A 22,501-nucleotide genomic window follows, 5' to 3' on the forward strand; every position below is an offset into this window, starting at 1 on the left:
CCATTATCCCCGACAGGCTTTGCAAAAGGCACAAACTCTGCCCGAAAGGTTTTGCTGTCACAAGATTAACCGGCAGCAGGTGGTGAGGTGAGAAAAGAATTACAGAACGCAAGCAAATCAATAGGCTATGGAAAGCCTCCTCCTGTGTTCCAACGGCTGTTTGTTGTATTACTGTTGTGCTCATCCCAAACTCTGAGTGGCAAGAGGCTTCAGAGATTCCTGTGCTTACCCAGGGTTCAGTTTCCTTGGATTGAAGGCCAATGGAGACTGTGGCTTCTTTAGCATATATAGTCTTATTTACACATGTATACAGCCTAGGCATAAGATGGAGGGGTTCACAGCATTAACCCTTCCAACAGATCTTGCTTCCCCACTAGGTTTCCAGGGAAGCCCCTAGCCTAGGTTGCCACCTTTGGGACAAGTCGTGGGGGGGAGGGGGATTGGGGGGCTAAAAAATACTTTACCTGGTGCAGAATGAAATGACCACAAAGCAATCCATTACAATGGGTTGTTTCCAATGCTGGTCATACTCATAGAGTAGACCCAATGAAATTTATGGATATAAGTTAGCGATGCACATTAATTCCAATGACTCACATCTTCTCCACCTGCTGAATTTCTGCCTGTCAGAAGAATGGTAAAGGTAGAAACCCAGCCAAAGAAAGAAAGAGGCAGAGAGAGCAACAAATTCTGTTTCTCTTCCTAACAGAGCTTTGCCTTCAACCTCCCTTGCCATATAGCTACTAATGCCAATTCATTCACACAGACATAGTCAGACGACTTCATCCAGCCACTAGGGTTTACATCTTTTCTTGTCACATATTTGAGGCGTTTTAAAAAGAATTCATCTGTTGAATTGTAGAATTGTAGAGTTTGAAGGGACCCTAAGGGTCATCTACTCCAACCTCCTGCGATGAAATTTCTAGGTGGGGACCTGGCATTGGAGGTGGGTTGTAGGTCTTTGTCCTTCTCCATCAACTGCTGTTACCTCCAGAAGTCTGTCTGCTGTGCCTCACCGTCTCTCTGCCTGGCACGAGGTCCACTTTCTTGGGAAACAGAATTTGCATTTCTACTCGCACTTGGGAGGGCCTAGGACACTGAGCGGATTGTGCTGAAGGCTTACCTTGCCACCTCCTTCTGCTTCCAGACAAGAACCACTTGAACAACGCTGTGGTTAACCCCTCCAGCGTCTCACAGATTGGGCTGTCGCATTCACACAACAACCGGCTGCAAATGGCAAGCACGATGCCACACCAAGCGCCCGACTATGCCAAGTATGCAACTCTCAAGGCTGTAGGTAGGTATTGCGGCACTGCGTCTCCTGCCGGGCAAAGTAAGGCTGGCATTTGCTGGAGGAAGGCTGTGAGAGCTGGTTGCCCCAGTGTGGTATGATATATCTCCATGTACTCATGCCCATCGGCCCATTGCTGTGTACGGGGTGACATCATCATTGTGTCTTTGTTGACTAGGGGTGGGGAACCTCAGGCCTGGGAGCCAAAACATGGGTCAGGCTTTTCCGTCTGGCCATAGTCCAAACCATGCCCCTGCCCTAGGCAGGCTTCACATCCTCCTCAGGTGTTTTTGCCCAGCTGCAATGTGTTCTTGAACTGTTGCAATGTCTCTCGCTTGCCTTGATGGAGAGGTGTTTGCATGGGGTGTGCATAGGAACCTCTGACAGAATGTAGCCTTCTGTGCAGAAGTGAGATGGCCTCTGACATGTATGAAGTGGGGGGGGGAGAGATTGTAAGGTTCACAAGGAAGTGGGACCATTGGGCTGGACCAAATTTTCCCCACCATGTTGCTGGCCTTCCATTTTGCTGGGTAGTAGCTGGAGAATGGGGAGAAACTGGATTCAGGTCGCATTTAAAGATAAACCTCATTCCACTTTCCAAAACAACACATGAACTGGAATGCTGCCACCTTTTGAAACTCATGCTTTTTCCAATTTTGCAGTGCAGTTTTCCAGCCGTGCAATGTGACGAAAGTTCATATACGAGGGGGACATGTGCATAAAAAGCATATATTAGTGGATAAAATTATGCATTATATTATGGGAAATTGTGTTGTGAAAAATGTGTTTAGGCAAAATTGCATACGAAAACGTGCATATTAGCAGTTCGTATGTAAATGCTGGTGCATATTAATGAGGACTTTGGTTGTTGTTGGTTTTTTAAAAATATATATACAAACTGATGTGAAAATGTGGAGAAGTGAAACATGAGAAACTGAGAGAAACCAAAATTCACAGATTCGCCCATCGCTAGTAGTAAATGCTGGATTTCACTAATGCTGGAGGAAGATTGAATGAGGTGGGAAAGAAAGGAAAGTGATTGCAGGGGAAGAAAAACATGAGCTAAGACAGAAAAGGGAGCTGTTTTGGAGAGATGAATAAGTCATGAGCTGAGGGCAAACAGAGTGAGTCTCATGGCCCAACTACAGTGGGGGTGTTGAATACAGAGCAGATGACTAAGAGCTGATGACAAAAATAATTTAACGTGGATTAGTTGCCCTTTAACAAATATTAATCATTATTATTCCTCACACTTTGGAAGAGTTTTTAAGGCCTTAAGACAGCCTTTGATGGCATGGTGCCCTCCAGGTGTTTTGTTCTACAGCAGCTTCAGTCAGCATAGCTGTGTAATGCTAGGGGTGGATGGGAGCTGTAGTTCAAAACATTTGGGGGACATCAGGTTGGCAAAGGCTGGATAAAGGCATGGCGATGGATTCTACCAACAGGCAACAGCTGGAGAGCCTCCATGGACCACCCTATGACATAGAGAAGGGGTGAGCACCTCAAATCACTCCCAGCCATTTCTTCAGCCTTTAACCTATTCAAGAAGGCCTCGTTGTTATGGTAACCACAAACAAAGTTATTTAAAATAAAGGCCTATGCAGAAAGCCAAAGCCTATCTAGCTGTACTCACAGCTGCTCAAAACAATGATGGCTTTTCCTGCCAATATCAAAATACCTGCATGTTTGCTCTTTGATGTAATTATATATTAGACTTTGTATCATTCTTATCTAAATTGTTGAAATCTACCAGTTTGTTGACTATGGTTTGGCTTGCCTGTCATGTTAAGCCAAACCATCGCTTTGCGCAAACCTCTGAGCTCTAGGAGAGGAGGTAGTGACTGCTTTGCACTTCCTTGTTCATTCTGCTGCTGTGCTATGCCATGGGTTGGCTTAGCATATCCTTTGAATCTGGGCTCACGGTTCAGCCATCTCTAGACTAACCACAATTTGTAACCAAGGTTTGTCCTATGGTTCACAGCTTGTGGCTTGTTCAGCAGAGATAAACTACAAACTTGGATTCAGACAACTTGCCAAGCCAAACCATGGCTTAGCTGAGCACAGCAGAATGACTCTGGGAACCTGCACAATCCTGCATTCATGTGTGGTTTGGCTTAGCCTGACACACAAACCAAGACTGCGTGTGTCTAAAGCTTTCAGCAGACCTGACATTAACCTTCTCCTGCTTATGTACAGGTGGAATTAATTAACATTTAACATCCCTAACCCTCTAGTGATACTCACAAGCAGGATGGTTAGATGGTTACAGAGCTGTCAGGAGAGCCATCACAACCTTAAGAACGTTTTGCCCTTCGTTTTCTGCTCTGTTCCATATATTCCCTTCCAGAAAGTGCTCCTGAGGAATTCTACAAGCGGTTTCCTGTGGTGGACATGCCGCCATCAGCCACGCTGTCCTTCCCTCCCTTGACGCTACACCAGAAAGACGTTTCTCCCTTTCAGGACGGCTGTGCTCTGATCGGCTTGGCAACACCAGGACAGAAGGCCAAAGTGATGAAAGCCAGTGCCCACACACTGGCAGGCAGCCCGGCCTTCAAACCAGGGTGGGATCCCAACCACCCCGACCTTCGACGGCAGGCCTACACCACCAAGCGCCAGTTCAGCATCGAGAAGCTCCCAGAGGTCTTCAGCCAGACGCCCACCCACTATGCCCAGCAGCAGCGGCCCTTCTCCACCAACAGCAAGACGGAAGTCACTGTCTAGAGCAGACCTCCTCCTCAATCTCCCCTCCCTTTGAAATATTCAAGCAGCCTGTGAGGTGCAGCCTGCCTTGTCAAGCTGGAGCACCTAGTGTTGACTTGGCAGAACAACCCCCTCCTCTCGGCTGGCACTGCTGGGTTCTGTGAGAGAGCGAGGGAATTAGGAAGGAAGCTTGGCCACCAGAGCTGAGGGATCGTCTGCAGCTCCTAACAGAACTTGCCCATTTGCTGTGGCCCTGTTTTCTGCATCCTGACAGAACTCGGCCAGCATGCGTGGTGAAACCGGCATGCATGTTGCTCCACAATTCGATGCACGACTCTTGTTTGTAGCTCACGTCTTCATCACATCGCACATCCGAGAATGGTCAGCATCCACCGGAAACCTGAGGACTCCACTACCGTTCTGCATGGAGATGCATCAAAGGGAAAGTTGGCGGGGTGGTAAAATAAAATATATCATTCTTTTCCCCTCGCCAAGAAAGGCCAAGTCAAAGGACAAGACAAACTGCTGCAATAATTAACCAGAACATTGTGTTTGAACATTTGCCCAATATAACATTCCTCTTCTGCCTTTCCCGGTGGTTAAACAAATGCAAAAAATAAAAATAAATGGGAATACAACAATGAAAGCAGTAATAAACTGTTCAAAAAGGGAACTGCCAAGGGCTGGAAGAAATTTTTACACAGTTCCCTTTGTTCTTCACTTGATTCTTGTCCTTCTCTAGCAAACCTTTCGGTTTAAGGCCATTTGTTAATATTTCTTGTCGCATATAAAACCTATATACTGCTGACACATTTTTTTGCCTGCCACTCGTCAGAGACTCACTATCATGGATCCTTAACGGGGATTGAAAAAGGGGGGGCATTGCTTTCTAGGGGATATTTCCCACCAAACTCTGAGAAAGGGTAGTGCTGCCTATCATGAAGGTACAGGAAGTACTGTGCTGTGAAGAGTGTGGAAGAGTGTGATTATGTGTCAGGGGAGAGTGTGACTTGTGCACCTTCTTAGTGGCATTGCCCATGGAGCCTTGTAGAAATGTCAGCCATAGGTTGGAAAATCAGCTTTCTTATTTAAGATTTGATCTAGCAAACCAAAAAGGAACCAGTGTGACTGGAGTTGGTGGTTCACCACAATAGCAAGAGATGGCTTTCATTTCACAACACTGAGTAGGAAATATGTGTATAGACTCATAACATAAGCCAGACTTTCTGATTTGTCATGGTTTACAGTCAGCAAGCAGCATGTTGTCCTTCTCTATCAAACCACTGTTTGCTGTGCCACCATTTCTCTCTCCCTCTTTGGTCCTCTCCAGCGCAAGGGGAACGAGACAGGAAACCTTGGTTTCCTATTACACCCAAACTAGGGATTGCGTTGTGTTGCTCCCTAATAAGTCATAGCCAGCAAGCCAACAACAAATCACCTGGCAATCATGTCTTGTTGAGGAGCTTGTGTTCCAAATTCAGTCATACTGTTAGAAACTGGGGGATGCCCTCTGCTGACAAGGGCCTGGTGGTCAAGCTTCAAATATTGGCATAAGTTCAGTGTTTTTAAATTGGGCACAGGGTTACTCCTTCATTTTTCTCAGGATGAGTACTTAAGCTGTTGGTCCAAGCTCGTTGCCCAAAAAAGCTGCTTCAATTGGTTTGTCTTCAGACCTTCTCTTAGATATGGGTTATGACACTGCCCTAAAATCAGTAAAACAAAGACTGTGGGATTTTGCCTTCTGTGATCTGTGGGCCCCCTCATTCTCATCCTGCTCACCAAGTGCTGTGAATATACAGTATGCCAGGTCATTTTACACAGTTGAATATTTAAAAAAATTGCCAGTCACCAATTATGGTAGACTTTTTACTAAGGCCAGACTTAATGTGTTTCCCTCTGAAATGTTCCAAGGTAGATTTGCTGGTGTCCCTTATTTCACATGATTATGTCCTTGTACTAACCAGGAAGTAGAATGCCTGAAGCACATTCTCCTGTCCTGTAGAATATATAACCAGGTCCAACAACATTTGGTTAATCCACTAATGGCAAATCTACCCGGAAAACCTGCCAATTCTATGCCAAGTTCCTACTAGACATTAAAATTCCCAGTGTGACTTTGGCCATTGTCAAATTTATTTCTGAGGTGGTCAGGATCAGAGATAAATTTGCATTAGACAAAAGTCTGAAAAAAGCATAGTCTCAATGATTTGTCCAAGTAGTTTGTGTACTTTTTAATGTATTTTATATACACTGAATTTTGTCTATTGGGTCTTTTGGGCAGAAATAAAGAATTGATCGATGGATTGAACAAGCCACAATTCCTGATTCAAAGAAATTGGGAAGTCAAATCTTCCTGGCTTGTCTACCCCAACTCACACAAAGGGAAAAGCAAAGTGGGAGAGATTGGAGCGTGTTCACCAGCTTATTGCTCATTCATTAATAAACTACAATAAGTCTGACTTGTTGTTATGTGCAAATGCAGCTTATGATGCTTTGATACAACAAAGACTGGACACAACATGTTCCTCTGCTTGGTGTGTCTAGAATTGGAGTCAACCTCTGGTGTATCTTCTCTCACAATGGACCGAAATCTCCTCTCTTTTTTCTTTCTTTTTTTGGTACAAACCTAGCCCTAGCTGTTTACCATTCCCAAGTTGGCCTCCTCCAGCTGTTTTGGATGACAACCCACAGCCAGCAAAGGGAGATGTTGTCCAGGACATCTGGAGGGTGCAAAGTTGGGGGAGGCTGGCATATACAAATGCTGACTTTTCCCATGGTGCTACCACAGAAGCAACCAGGAAGGTGCTTATTTCAGAGGCAAACTGGGGGAAGCACCAGGTTTTGAATTTGAACTGGGCCACTGCTTGTTCTCTGTTCTGCACAGCCTGATGCCGTTCCTGATGCTCCTATAACAAACAGGCTCCGGACTGTTGCTAGGCTTCTCGCTTCAACCCTCGCAGCAGGAGATTGCCCAACACAGAAATTTATCATCACGCATCCCCACTCTTGTTTCCAAACAAAACACAACCTTACAAGTGCATAGATAATGGCACAGGAATTAACAAAGCCAGGTTCACACAGCGTGTGGCTTTGTTGAGGGAATGAATGGATCACATCCAGGAAATCAGCGAGTTCTCTTTCGGGAGTGCATGGCAGCAAGGCCCTGGGGAACCTTTCGTCAAATAATTTAACCTGCAGAAGTGGTGGCAGTGGCTGGATCACAGAGCAAACTCTTTACCTCATCTGAAGGATTGTGGGTGGTGCAATTATGGGGCAAGAGAGGAGGTGGGACCAGCATTCAGCTGCACAGACAGCTGCAGTATTTTAGAGGATAGGACCTGAGCCAATGGATTCAAATGGCAAGAAAGGAGTTTCTGACTAAACATTAGGAAGAACTTAAGAGCTGTTCTAAAGTGGAACTGGCTCTCTCAGAAGGTGGTAGACTCTTCTTCACTGGTTTTTAAAAACAGGTTAGATGGTTATCTGCCAGGTATCCTTTTAGCTGTGATTCCTGCAGTGCAAGGGTTGGATTAAATGACCCCTGGGCTCCTTTCCAACTCTACAGTTCTATGATTTCCCTCTGGACCTTTCACGGGAGATTGTATCCAGTCAAGTAATTGCACGTGTTGCTTCTTTCCACTGCCACCAGGTGAAAGAATTTTTTTTTACCCTGGTTGTCTCTCACCAAACAGCCTAAAATGCCCTCAAGGACACTTCAAAGCATTGTGGAACTAGGCTTAAGCATGAAGTGGTGAAAAGAATTGAGACTACAAAGCGTTATGAATTTAGATTAACAGTTTACTGAGTTGTTTTTTAATGTACGTACTTAGGAAAAAGATTTCACATAGGAACAGCATACACAGCTTGCCTCCCACTTGGAGCAGAAGGCCAAATAAACAAAGGATTAAATACAAATCTACTTTTCCTATCTTGATATAGGCCCTAAGATTACAAAATTGTGTGATAGTCATGCATACAGCCTCCAGGCTGACTATATGTTATTTATTCTTCCATTCTCAGATGCCACCTTTATCTAATTCTCAAAGCATGTCACTGGCAGATACAGCCTAGAGCTACATTAATTCCTGCTCATGCCAATCCACAAAACCTCAAAAAAGTACTGGGTCTTCTTCCCAACAGCAAAGCACCACATTCTCAATGATTATTTTCCTTCCAGTTGGATCGCTGGACAGTTTAGGCTTAACAAGTTAACCTCCTAATCCTCAAATCAAGATTTTGTATTATTGTACAATACAACAGAGCAGTTCATTTCCTTTAAACACCTTAAAAGTCTAATGTCTTTAAGTCTTTGATTTCCTGGATTAGCCTCCTCCCCTCACACTTCAGTTGTGTCAGGAATTGGCCAGATTTATTTTAGATAGATAGGCACATCTGTTCTGTAAATCTTGCTTTTGTTTCATTTGGGCTTGAGAAATCTGAAGTGAATTCTAGTACCAGGAAAGCAAATGCCACAATAAACTGTTTAATCTTTAAGATGCTACAAGAACGCTTCATTGTTTTGGACTGCAGCAAACAAAGATGGCTGCCCTTCTGGAAATATGGTTGGCACCTTTATTGGGTTCCTGCTGTAACAATTGTGTTCAGGCATAAATTTATTAGGCTGGGGATTATGCAGGTGAAAGAGGTGTAGGCCTGACAAGAACATGGAATGCATATACCTAAGGAACCCCAAGTGCATTTGGTCTGTACTTTTTTGTCCTTTGTTAAATAATAAAATTTCCTAGGAGATCTCATTGTCTGGACATATGTGTGTCTGAGGACCTATGTGTTCATGAAGCCTCCTCTCCACAGAATTCAACCTCGCAGGAATTGGCGTTTTCATTTTTGATAGATAGGCACATACATTTTGAAAAACTTCGCTTTTATTCAAATCTGGGCTATGGAAATTTATATAATAAAACACCAGGTGTCCCAACATGAATGGAGCTTGGCAAAATGCCATTCTTGGCATATACAAAACACGCTGTATTTCGTTCCTCACATTTCAAGCTCTTTTGAGGCTGCTTTCATAGAACTCTCTTTGAAGGCACATCGTAATATGATTCACATCACCCAACAAGAGGTGAAGGACACACCATGACCAACGAATAAATATGTATGCTTTAGCAGATTCCAAAACTCTTTGTCCACATTATCCTGGCAAGACCTAGAACAGCACCACGGGGAAGACCAGTGCAAATGGTGAGGGAATGTCATCTATTGAGGCTTCAATGGGGATATTCAGTGACCAAGTGGACAGCCATCCCTGAGACAGTTCCGTGAAAGGCAAAGTGTAAGTACAAATATTTAAAAATAAAATATGAGTTGGCAACAGTTCATAGGTCACAATCACATTAATTATTTCATCTTGTTTATTGTTAGTCACCATGGATGGCAAACTCTTATGATATAAAAGGCAAGCTATAAGTTCCAAATAAACATTATTTGCCACTAAATCACATGTGCTTCTACCTATCCAGTTTCGCAACTGAATGCCTTAGCTTTTCACCTATAGCATAGATTGCTACCCACTCCCATTCACCCATTTCCCGCTTACCAGGAGTTAAGTTTATTTGCAAATGATTCTGCCATGCAGTCTTCAGACTGAACCAGACGGGTTTCAAAAGAGGGTACCACCCTGAACCAAGGCACTGGTGAAGCAATATATGTGAAATGCTGCCAGCAGCATCAACTGGATGATACTAGGCGTGCTCACCAACTGAGAGGTCTCATTTTGGGGTTCTCCTTTGATAGCCTGGACCATTTGTCAGCTTCTTCGAAAGGCAGGTCTGTTCTGTGGTGACTTGTAATAACTGGAGCACACACAGCTAGAAGGCATCTTGATCCATTTTAATCACTCTTGCCAGCAAGCTCTTTACAGACTGTTGGGCAAATAGTTGGGGAGATGGTAGCCAAGGGAAGGGGGGGGGAGAGAACAGCTTCAGCCAGTTTAATATTAACTCGAGTTGTCCCTTCCCCGCTTATCCAGTCTTCCTGTTCAAGATGGAAGTAAAATGTTGCGTCAGCCTAGGGATCGCTCAAGGACATAGGATGTTCTGTGCAAGGAAAACTTGAGGTGTTGTGCCCATCAAGAAAAGTGATCCCTGCTAACCTGCCCCCTGCAAACTGTCTATTTTGTTTCCTCTCTTGGGATTCCCCAGCAGTGTTTCAGAAACAAAAAAGAGGGGTTGCCTCCACCAGCTGAGTATAACTGACTGAGCTCTGTACTGATCTCAGTAGTAGAGTACATGTTTTTCATGCAGAAGGTTCCATGTTCAATCCCTGGTGTGTCCAGGTTGGGAACAACCCCATCAGAAACCCTGCCCAGAAGAGCAATCAGGAGCCCGATGAACCTGACCATCACATCCACACCATGCACTTAAGCGAATGGCTTCCCCCATAGAATCCTGGAAGGTGTAGTTTACTCCTCAGAGCCACAATTCTCTCAGCACCCTTAACAAGCTACAGTTCCCAGGATTCTTTCAGGGAAACGATGTGCTTTAAATGTGGGGTGTGGCTCGCACCACGTAGGTCTCCAATGACAGTCCCATGAATTTGTCAAAAACCCTCTTTAAAACCATCCAAGTTGGCAGACATCACTGGATCTTCTTTCCCTCATGAGATTTACAGCTTCTGCCCCTTGTTCATAGAATCATAGAATTATAGAGTCGGAAGTCGATACCCATAGTTTAAGTAGGAATTGTGGGAAGGAGCAGCACCTTTCGTCTTTCCTGAATCTCCCAATATTCAGTGCTTTATTGGATTCTGGCATGATATTATGAGACGGACCACCCTACACTTTCCCCACATCATACATAATTTTATACACCTCGGCTGGAAGGTTCACTCACATGCCTCACACAGAGGTTTCCAGTGCCTGGCAGGGGCGGCAATGTCTGCCTTCTGCTGCTAGGGCAAATGTGGAAAACTTCCTGCCACATTTGTGAAAAGAGAATTTCTTGGACCTGGCTTACCGAGGAGCTAAGGAAAGTGAAAGCAATTTGGCTTGAGAAAATAGTGGCTTCTTAACAATTTTTTCAATCAGAATCCCGAAGACATTTTGTAGCAAGTTCCTCGTATCTTTTAATCTAGTACTGCCAGGCACTGCCCAGATAAGTCAGATGTACTGACACATCACTCCATTGGCAGAGCTCTGATCTTCATTTTCTTGCTCACCCCCTATACACACACACACACACACACACACACACACACACACACACACACACTTAGCATCAGTAGCAGCAGAAGTTGCCTTAAAGGCAGTATCAGTTCCTTGTTCCACTTTGTTCCTCAGAAGTGCTCCCTTTGTTGCCACTTTCCGAGACTCGGAAGGAGCAAAACGATTCCTGCCTTCACATAAAACACAGGCACCATGAGAAGAGAAAGCTACTGTCCAGAGCACAATGGCCTCATTCTAAAATCTTACGTTGGAAATCCCACAGGAGGATTAATCTTTAATAGCTGAACGGAAACAGGTCCGCCAAACAGTGTGAGTCTCTGCCAACCTGCCTTTGCTTTTAGGGAGGTGTGTGGAAAGGCAGGAAAAAAGAGAGGTGGAGAGGCAGGACAGTTCAAAGTGTATTTCACTCCAGAACCTTTTGTGGAGAACACACATATCCTGGGTATGTCTTTGTGTTTTCATTAATCTATCCAAAGAACATATTGAGGGAAGAGAAAAATGCATATATATATGGGGAATGGAAGAAAGAGAGTACCAGGAGATGGAAGAAAATGAAAAATAGAAACTGCATCCAGGGTTGTAATCTGTGCAGAAATGCAAGCCTGCACAAAGTAGAGTTCTGTATTCCATACAGGAGGATTTTCAGACTACAAATTAGTGGCATATATTCAAATTGAGGTGTTAGAAAACCCAACCTACCTACCTCCAAGGACTCCAGAATGCTGAAATAAGGGTCAGCAGAGTTGTTAGAATTACTCCTTTACTAAGTTACTTCTGCCCTCTGCTGGACAATAGAAAAATAAAAGGCCAAACAGCCTGTCTCTGCTGTTAAGTGCAGAAATTTGGTCTCGCCTGTTGAGTTGTCTCTTCAGCGATGTTGGGGTGCAACAGGCTCTTATGACAGGGAGCCACCTACCTCCTGGACATGTCGTGGAAGGGCACCAAGAGGAGAAAAGGCTTCTTCTTAGCTTCCAGGGTATATTCAGCAAGCCCAGGGATAGCCCCAAATTCCACTATCCATGTCAAGAAAACTAGAGCTTGGTCTCAAACACAGTAACATTAACAGAAATATGAGCCAGCAATGAGAAAGCTAAAGTAATAGGAAAGATTTATGGGACTCGTCTATCTAGAGATGTGGAACTTGTGGCCTTCAAATGTTGTTCGACTGTGGATTCTCCCCAAAAGAGGTATGTTATCGATTATATACACCCTTCCTCATAGTTCTTTCAAACCTGTGGCATATGTATCATCAGTGTAGGTTTTCTGTTCCAAGTCCTACAGATTGCTGGGAAGATTGGCAGATTAATCCTAATGCTTGCTCTGATCTGTTCTGCACTCCTCGGGAATTACTGGAGCTTATATTTATGGACCTTGTGTGACAGAGGAAACGCTGGTGATTTAACTTTAACAAAACCTAATCAATTCAATTAGGCCACTGAACACTGCAGCATTCTGACAATCCTATTTAGCCACTACCATTATCAGTTGTTATTATTGTACTACCACTGGTGTGCAAGCACACTTTGCGGGAGAACGTTTTAAACATTTTCCATACACCCCCACCCAACAAAACGCACTCTTCTTAATGAAGCTTCTTTCGAGTATCAGACTTTGCGTACAATTTGATTTTTATTAGACAAGTCGCGCAATGAACCCCAGGAGAGGGTCACAATCAGGACATATACCAGAAACGCTCACCCACTCACATCATTGCCAGCTACGTTTTCTTATAGCAAAGAATCCTTATTCCTAATTTCATTGGGATAAATACACTTTTCACATCATATATAAAAGCACAAAAAAATTACATTATATACACAAAAATAATATAGAGATAGCCTGGGTGACAACAAACCCATAAATAAATGAGGTGTCTTTTTTAAAAAAAAAATGGTTGATGTACATGGAAAGACAGGGCGATTCCCTTGTGGAGGTCCCATCTACACAAGCATAATTCCACAAGCTAGCAGTACCACCCTCAATGCCTCTTCCTGCTGTACAACATGAGGCTTTCACCCTCAACTGCAATGCCCATTCTCAGCCGTAGTATTCCCTCCTGCTTGACAGTATAAATGGCTTTCACAGCCTCAAATCCATAGAACTGTGAAATGTCCTGCGGTACACAGTGTCAATAGGAGATGATATTCTGATGCACATCAACTAATGCACACTTCAAAACTTAACTGCGCAGAATTATTTGCTATGAGAGCTTCTAGATGGGAAAGGTTTCTTTCTAAGCGTCGGGCATGCTAAATCACTTCGCCGAACACTCACAATTCACGAAGGTCCTTGTGCTAATCCCAGATGGATGGCTGCTAACTCCAAGCAGACTGGAACCATCTGCGCGAGTGTCAGAACAACTGTGGAAGGAAACCAGCGATGGTAGCACCAAACACCCCAGGCATCCTGCTAGAATGTACCTTTTCGTTGAGGTAGTATGTTACCCTTTCTGTTTTGTCGCTACCATCACTGGGAAAACGGCTGTCGGGAAGCACCCTTAAGAAAACAGGATGGTCCTCGCCTTCCAGCCTGCCTTATTTAAACAACTGCCCACGGATCTGCAGTGCTAAAGCCAAGGCACGAGTATAGACTATGGTTGCTACCCATGTTTGTAAGATAAGCAACCAAGATCATCCATGTGATGTGAGATATGGAACTAAATGCCCTACACCCCACCCCTACGAACTAGTCCTGGCAAAGCAACTTCCAAGGTTCACTTTCACTGTGTATTTTGATACCTTTCGCAAGTGCAACCTTTCAGACACATCCACTCACGTATACCAACGGGAAATTTGGAATGTTCATGAAATTACACCTCTTGTTAGTTCCAATATATTCAGGAAGATTGAGAATTGGTCTTCAAAATAACCAAAGTTAGCCAAAGCTTTATTGTGGGGTCGTCTTTTGGTTTACTCTATGGAAAGTTTTAAAAATTTGATATCAATGTGATGTGATATGAATCTCTTAACTGTGCGATTCAGGCCACGTTCCTTTAATTATGTAATTGTTTCAGTGTTTGGAAAGCCCTTCCCCCAGGATTTCATGTGTTTTGGGACACACAGAGCTTCATTTGAATTGAAAATTGTCAATGAGAGGTCTTTTTTTAATGGAGGGTCTTAGTTCTGCAGCAGTGTTCAGCTGTTACGCATGGAAGGCACACTAGCTGCAAGAACCACTGCAATGTACAGTTGTGTGGGCCTCCCCAAAGAATTATGTGCCCCCAAATTCATTTGTTTGGTGCTTGTGTGTTTGATTTGGACAGATTTGGAAGATGAAATAAGAGAGGCTAAGCAAGAACAGAGATGGTGCACAGGCAACGGGAGAAGGCAAAAGTGATCTGTGAGACTCTGAGCTCTATGAAATATAAAATCTCTTTTCTTAGAACCTATTCTTCCAACAAGGAGGCCTAGTTGCAGCCACTCCTCTTTCTCCTAGTTCTAGAACTACATCTACACTACATATGTAAACCATTTTATAAACCTGTTTGACCGTCAAAGCTACTCCAAAGGAGACAGCTGTTGGTAGTGTGGACAAGTCCTAAGACTGTTATCCTAAACATACTCATCTAGATGCAGCTACCAAAGAAATCAAACATCAGAAAAAAGGATTCCTAGGGTTGTATCCAACGTAGCGCAAAGTTAAAGTCACTTAGCGGTAAACTTGTTGCACTGGCAAAACACTTTTGTGCAAAAAAGCACAAATGCATTGCCTAAAATTGTTGCACAACAAGCTTTGGCTAGCACAACTGTTGCATTGGATTTCTTTGTGGGCCAAACCTTTAAGCTCTGGTCTCGCACTAGCGGACAGAGAACAATGAATTCAGCCCCTAGTTTGCTTTTTTGTTAAGGTAAAACTCAATGCTGACTTTAAGCGTGTGATTCAAAAAATGCACTTAGACTTACGGTGTCTCTTTATTTACAAAAGAAGCAGTAGGAGCGCTGATCAGGAGGGGTTTTTAACCTTTCCTCTCTGTGCTATTTTTCCTGCTGAAAATCTCCCCCAAGCTGTAGTTTGTCTTGGGGTTCTCCCCTCAAAAAAAACAGCAGCAACAAACTTCTAAAAGTAATGCGCAATCCCCTCCCTGTGATCCTAATCCAGATTTTGGGGAGGAGTGGGGGTCTGCAGGTATTTTTTTTAAAAAAAACATAAACAAAGAGCAGTGGTTTGTCTATGCATGCTTTTTGAATCACAAGCTTAAATCTGCTTCTGGTTCACCACTAAGTCCATCCTTGTCCCCTCTTTTAGGGCATGGAAATACAACTCCAAAGATAACGACAGTATGGCTCCATCGGCTGCCAGGTGGCAGATACATGAGTAAGAAGTGGAAGGGAGGACACAGAAGACGGAAGAGAAACCTAGATGTTGTCCTTAGTGCTTATAAAGCCATAAAATGCTATAAAAACCCCAAATTGCATTAAAAACTGTGATGCCCTTCCTTAGGAGAACCTCCAAAGGCTCTCAGAGAATGCAGAATCTATAGAAAAGCTTCTATGCAACCCACTGAGGACCAAGGAGCCAGATCTCCTCTCTGGGTCTGCCAAAAGCATATGGCACCTGATGTGCAGATCAAGGGCCACTTTAAGGGCCCTTCAAGGGCCACCGCAGATGCCAGGAAAAGGGCTGAGGGCAGCTCTTCTTACTTTCTAGAAAACCCCTCCTCAAAAGATAGATTGTTTTGTAAAGAGGTGGGGGACCAACCTTTCCAAACCCACCCTTCTTCATCACTATTCCAAATTCTTCTCTCAGTGTGCGAAAATGCGAACACTCTCTAGCTCCAGTGTGGGCACCCTTTGTACTAGAAGGCATATACTAGCAACAAAAGCTGGTTTACAAGAAGACCCTACCCTGGCTAGTGTATCACAACTTTCATGGTCCTAACCTGGAACAGTGTTCAAAAAGGGAGGAGGAGGAGGAGGAGGAAGAGGAGGGTAGGAGGGGGCAAGAATCCCGTTCAATGAGCGACGAGGCTGCAATCCTCCACGGTTAGGAAGCCGCAATTGCTGTGCCGCCACTCAGCTTCACAATCATCTGCTGACAATCATTGCAGGAACGCTTGTCTCCAACTTTCTCCAGTGTGCGGGCTGCTTCCGCCAGCAGGACGGCTCGCTGGCCCGGGGAGGACAGGAAGGAGAGGGGAAGGTGGCGGCAGGCTAAGAGAATTGCTGTAGCTCTCTCTCTCTGCCCAGGAAGCGCGTCCAGTTCACCTAGGTATGGGAAAAAAGAGTCATCACAAGGAATGCCACACTTGTGGGGGCAATAAGTGCACCACGGGAGTCAATTTGTTTAAGACTACACTGGGGTGAGCAAAAGATTGCTTCACAATGGGTGCTACCCAACAGAGTACAAGACGCAGTCAACCAACTCCCACTGAAACTCTAGGCAGTAATTTATTCTAGAGGCTCGGATGCCCCAAGCTGAGACCTGGCCAGCAGCCCAGACTTAGCAGCCTTGTCCTGGTAACAGAGATGACACTTGCACAGGTGGGCGAGGCCCACCCTCTCCGCGACAGGCCTTTCTTTTGCTCAAATTAGCAGCCTCAGATGTCAGCTAGCGAACATCTTTGTGCCACCGCTTCTTAAAACATTTTAAACACTCTGGCTTGGATCCTACAATTTATGAACAAAAAGCAGCTCACCGAAGGGGGGGGATGTTTCCCCTCCCCCCCCCCCCGATTTTGAGCAATTCCTCATCACAGCAAAACCACGTTTGCCACTGTTTTAGGTTAATTAGGGTTCCAAAGGTCTCTAGAACTGCACACCAGGGGACTAAACTAACTGTGGCATTTGTCATATATGGTTTGGCATTGCTTGCAAGCATTTTATAGATAGATAGTGCAGGGCGGGATGGTGGTGACCCAGTTCAGGGCAGAGATGGACAAGAGCTTCCTGACCTTGCTTGGTACTCTGGGGTGTCCGACGCCTGAGACTGTGCTCCAGCAGCTGATGAGTGCGTGTGGGACTGGCCCCTGCCATCAAACGCACAGTGGCCTCATGCAGGAACACCTGGAAGGAGGGGGAAAGCAGAAGACAATGGGTAGCGTCTACATTTTAGCAACCTTCCCTCACCTTGTGGTGCTGTAGATTTGGGCATGCGCCTTAATCAGATAAGCTTGCACCTTCTGGTGCTAATCCTCTTAGCCACTTTTCCTTCCCTAACTCCTTTCTGCTGAGCAAGAGTGTACAGAGAATGTGCCCTTTAAAAGAGGGGCATGCTACCCAACCATCTCTGACCAGCAGTGGTCCACACTCTACCACAGAACCATCTGTGCTGTTTGTGCATACATACAAACCAGTGGAGAGCAGTGATTAAGCCTGTCAGGCTAGAAATCCCCAGTTCAAATCTCACAGCCACCATAAAAGCTACACGGCATTAGGCAACCCCGTATTCTCTCATCCTCACCGCTCACACGGGTGACATGTGGATAACGGGAATGCCATACATCACAGGGCTGTTTTAAGGATTATTGAGATAATTTACATAGAGTTTTGAACATTCAGGAAGTGTCACATTAGTTTAAATCCAGGGGAAACCGCAACACACACCCACACCCAATGAATGCTACTTAAGGGCAAAGTCTACAACAGTAAGGACGTATCCAGCAGGAAGCCACCACGGCAAACACACTGCTGGAAATTCAAAGCAAAACCAGTCCTGGCCTAGCTTGTGGACCATTTGTCCCTTTGGCCTATAACAGCATGCAGGAACTCAAGGGACGGGTCATCATCTCCTCACTCATCACAAGTGGCAGCATCTTACCTTTCGATAAGCAGGTCTGAAACTATGGGCCAGTTTTCTCAGGCTGCCGAGGTCGCGCTGGAATCCTGTCAGCTCAGAAGCAGAAGCATGGTAGGCCTCTCCCAAGGCCTGGCTGGAGTTCATCTGTTTCTGCCACAGAGTGGTGCGGAGGGACAGCAGTAGGTCGCAAGCTAGCAGCTGGATCATCTGCAGGGAGACAGACCCATTCAGTGACAGGAGTATCAAGACATCCCAGCATCATTAGCAGGATGCAGCAGCCTTCAGAGGGACAAAAGCTTCTCACACATATCTAAAAATACTAGCAGAATTATACATAGTGTTTTTATCTTAAAGATGAGATGGTATCAACCGACAGCTCTGTGACCAAATTCTTCTCAAAAAGTGACTCAGCATGAGCATTCTGAATTTTTTGTTTTCCAAATATTATCAGCAAAGGACATGACCACAAGATAGCATGGAGGAAGCAACCAGGTTATCCAAAAGTAGCCAATGTGGTACCCTTCAGATGTTGTTAGACTACAATTCCCATCATACTTGACCAAGAGCAATGCTGCTGAGGCTGATGGGAGCAGTGGTCCAATAACATGTGGAAGGTACAGGGCTGGCTACCTCTGAAGTATCCTGTGCCCCTTTGTAGGCCAAAATCAGCACCTATAACTGCATTCTGAAAACGTGTCAACACAAAATCAGGGTGCAGTGGGCTCCCAGCAACAAATCATTGTAACCACAACATCCATCACAGTAAATATTCAAAGAATTACCTAACAAAAATTGGTTAAACGTATAATTGCTTTATTTGTTTTTTGTTTCCTGTGTGTTTTGTGTGAATTCTACTTACCACCAGAAAATGAAAGATTAAGCCAAATGAAGAAATACTGAGACCACCACACTGTTTTAATGTGGAACTGAAGATCCACTGACAGAAGACTGTCCAAAAGATGGGCAGGGGGTGTACATTCATTTTTATTTTAGCCACCATGGCTGATATGATCACTGGCCCTAGGACCTTTCAGAGAGTGGTGACAGATGAATGAGCCTTTCAATATTCCCATCTCTCTAGCTTACAGGTGTCACAAGATAGAAAATCAGGCAAGACTGAACTACAGCTCTGCCAGAGAGGCAGAGCCGGCCACACAACAAGTCTTGTCAGTCTACAGATTCTGTTTTGGCTGCCCTTCCCAGAAAATAGCTTTTTGTACATGACTTTGCCTTGACTGGACTTTACCTGCTTAACCTGACCTTGCCCACTAACAATTTGCCTGCCACGCCCAGACGCTACCTGCTTTCCCTGCAAATCTCAACGCTCCCGTGGAACAGGACGACGACAGTGGGACTCTAAGAAAGTGTCCTTGAAAATGGGTCCCAAAGGTTCCAACAATTAGCCAGCAGTAAAATGAAGCAGTATGATCTTGAGAAGGTACCCTTGGGATAAAAAAACTGCAAAACAAATCAACCTCTTCTACAGAATAGTATTTTGGTACGCCCTCCGGTGGCAAAAAAAAAGGTATCTTTAATATCAGTTCGAACTGCATTTTGAAGGACTCATTTTGGCTCATTCAAAAATACCTAAGCAAAATAGAAGTGTTGTTTTTACAGGGTTTTCAAAATAAGCTTTATTGCGGAGACTTTGGGAGGAGGCAGGGAGCTTCTAGTCCTTCTGGGCTGCTGCTTTCCTCATTGTTTCCAGGGTACTGTTCAGTTCCTCCTTCTTCCTCTTGGCCTGGATGTAAGTCCCCACCCTTTTCTTGTTGAACTGCAGAGCTCACTTGTCTTTGGAGATCTTGAACAGCACCATCACACATATCTTTTTGGAGACGAGGCAGCATGCCTCCTGGATCGTGTCTTACACAAACTTGGGGGTGCTTGGTCAGGTGTCCATGGCATTGGCCTGACTTTGCCCCATTCTTAGTCACCTTGTGGCCCTTGTTCAGGCGAAGGGCCACTGGGCAGCGGATTGCCATGGCTGCTGCTTCATCTAGGCCATGCCCAAAAAGGAAATCAGCTAAGCAAAATAGAGATCACGATGGGCACTTTATTTGCCTTTTCACTGCCTTCACATATACCTTTTCTCAGGCTTTTCAACCCATGTGCTCCACTTTCATCTCTCATGCTTTCTTTCTGCTTGCAGTGCAATGCAGTCTGGATTGTACAGATGGCCTCTTGGCCCCTTCCAATTCAGATGTTAAGTTCCTAGGAAGTTTCTACCACATCACTTAAATCACTGAATCGGAAAGAACAGCATTCAATCCAGGCAAGCTGAGGAGATTCCCACCTGCAGAGGAGAAATGGGTGCACCTCTGTGCTGCACTGCGGAAACATTGCACGAGTACTGCCAGAACATGCAATGCAACTACAATGCACGACAGCTGCCACCCAGCAGTGATGAACAGCTCCGATTCTTGTACAGTGCCAAAAGTTGGAAAGCCCCAGCTTCTCAGAGAAACAAGGAAATGAAGGTGAAGCTGACACCCTGATACAAGGACTTCACACTGTTCTTACCCACAGGAGACTAGACATGTAGTGCCTTCTGTGGGAACAATTCACCCAGGAGGCATAATTAAAAGCAACAAGGACAGGACCAAACAAGAGCTCAGCCTGCTAATTCTGGCAGTGCACTGGAAGCCAACACACTGGAAACAAATGCACTCCTCAAGCACTACTGTGGGAAAGGGAACACTGCAGCTCTAGTCAACACACACAAAAGGGCAAGAGGAGAGGGAACGTTCTCTGTCTCTCCAATCAGGAAGAAAAAAATGTTAGCTGCTGCTTCTTCAGCTCCAGGATATTTGACCTCAGAGACACATGGGATGATGACTAAACATTTGCCCACAAGCCTTGGCTCAGGAAAGGATGGAGAAGGCGGCTGTACATGTACAGCCAGTTGTAAATGATTGTGATGAGGATGAGGATACTTACGTTATTGAGACCCGTGCTTGAGACCCCACTGCTCATGTTGAGGCTATTCCAAAGGTGCGTGCTGGCTCTTTCACAGTGGCCAAAGGAGCTCTGCTGCCCATCTGCCTTGCTTGACAAGGAGGCGTTCATGGCTTTGCACACATGAAAGACAGCTTTCACAAGGGCATTCCTAGAAAGGAGGGAAGAGAGAAGAGAAAGATCCCAAGCCAGGAACAAGGTCAGTGCCTTTAAGGTATTGTGGTCGTGGACCAACCACCTCCATAAGCCCCTCACTTACTAAGTTGCCATAATAAGTAATAATGTTATTAAATTTCTATACCACTCATCATAACATAATAACAAACAAAAACAACCTCCCCAACACACACACACACAGTTAAAAAGGCCATAGATTGCTTAGATTAGCCAAGGGCCTAGGAGAAGAGGAATAATTTTGTCTGGCACCTAAAGGTGTATAATGAAGGTGCCAGGTGAGCCTCTCTGGGGAAAGCATTCCACAAACAGGGAGCCAACACAGAAAAGGCTCATTCTCACGTTGCCCCTTCTCTGGACTTTTTGAGGCGGCACATGAAGAAAGGCCTCACCAGCAGAATGGGAATCCTCAACACCACCTCTAAGACCGGATCCATCAGCTCAGGCAGAAAGACTGCTGGGCAGTGAGGTAGGCAGTTAACCAGCAGAATCTCTAATCTGTTCTGATTCCCAATGCCAGGAACACACACTCCAGATCCTCCACCCAACTGGATAGAGAGCCTGAAGGGAGAGAGAGAGAATCTCTCTATAGACCAGAGCAACTCCCCCTCCCCGACCCTCAAGCCTGGCCTGATGCTGCACTGAGTACCCAGATGGCCACAGCTGGATGAGACCAACTCCACCCTGCATCTAACACTTAGAAAAGTCTTTGCATCCACCACCCCAGTGCCTGATAGCTGGTATTTTCAGTTAATACAATCTCAAAATACTGCAGCTTAGTTTGGAAACTATTTAAAGTGACAAAAGGCAATTGTGAGAGTAATGCAAAAAGGCCACACACTCCATCATCTCCAAACATTTAGGAATTCGCTCCACGTTGGTAAACTGGGATCTCACGGCTGCATCATCACCCCTGAGCCAGCTGATTGTCATTGTGATTGCGGATGACCACCACCGGCACACCACATCAGGGCCTAGGTATGCAGAGACAAAATAACAATAAATATGAGACACTCTCACCAATGCAAATCCCAACAGGTTTTGTTTTAATGAAAAATGGCTTCAGGAGACGGGAATCTTTTCCCCATCCACTGTTTCCTTACTTCAAGCTCCTTCCCCCTGTAAACCTACGAAAGTGCATTCAAACACACTGAAACCCTTGCTCCTGGGAAGGGGAGCCAGCCATGGGAGGAAGGCAATTTGGAGTAAGAAAATGGTAGGCAGGGAAAAGTCACACCCATACCCCCACACTTCTCTGTTCTAAATTTCCATCTTGGATCTGCTTTTCATTTTGAAGAATGGCATCGGGTCCCAGTTACACATATTTCTGTGTAATGAAAATGAACTTACCAGGAACTAGAATAGTGTGAGGTTGCTTGCTGGTAGGAGGACCCTTACAAGGAGGACAATGCTGAAAAGGTCAGTTTCTGGCAAGACCTGCTCAGATCTCATTTAAGCAGCTG

General features: G+C 45.0%; 2 protein-coding genes and 1 pseudogene across 2 annotated transcripts in view; 1 reads left to right on the top strand and 2 right to left on the bottom strand.

Annotated features, from left to right (window-relative positions):
* Positions 1-6,294, top strand: part of SHISA8 (shisa family member 8) — a 32,241-nt gene extending 25,947 nt beyond the window's left edge. The window contains exons 3-4 of the mRNA XM_028747164.2: positions 1,148-1,297; positions 3,639-6,294. Of these exons, the coding sequence (XP_028602997.2) occupies positions 1,148-1,297; positions 3,639-4,012 (524 nt within the window). The 3' untranslated portion in view covers positions 4,013-6,294. The remainder of the gene's footprint in view (positions 1-1,147; positions 1,298-3,638) is intronic.
* Positions 6,295-13,058: 6,764 nt separating this feature from the next.
* The window catches only part of SREBF2 (sterol regulatory element binding transcription factor 2), a 35,544-nt gene continuing 26,101 nt past the window's right edge, over positions 13,059-22,501 (bottom strand). The window contains exons 15-19 of the mRNA XM_028745428.2: positions 21,880-22,012; positions 20,847-21,015; positions 17,931-18,116; positions 17,065-17,176; positions 13,059-16,378 (exon numbers count right to left, since the gene is read on the bottom strand). Of these exons, the coding sequence (XP_028601261.2) occupies positions 16,158-16,378; positions 17,065-17,176; positions 17,931-18,116; positions 20,847-21,015; positions 21,880-22,012 (821 nt within the window). The 3' untranslated portion in view covers positions 13,059-16,157. The remainder of the gene's footprint in view (positions 16,379-17,064; positions 17,177-17,930; positions 18,117-20,846; positions 21,016-21,879; positions 22,013-22,501) is intronic.
* LOC114604892 (large ribosomal subunit protein eL36 pseudogene) lies at positions 18,126-20,214 on the bottom strand (annotated as a pseudogene).

This window comes from Podarcis muralis, chromosome 10, assembly GCF_964188315.1.
Source record: "Podarcis muralis chromosome 10, rPodMur119.hap1.1, whole genome shotgun sequence".
Lineage (NCBI taxonomy): Eukaryota > Metazoa > Chordata > Lepidosauria > Squamata > Lacertidae > Podarcis > Podarcis muralis.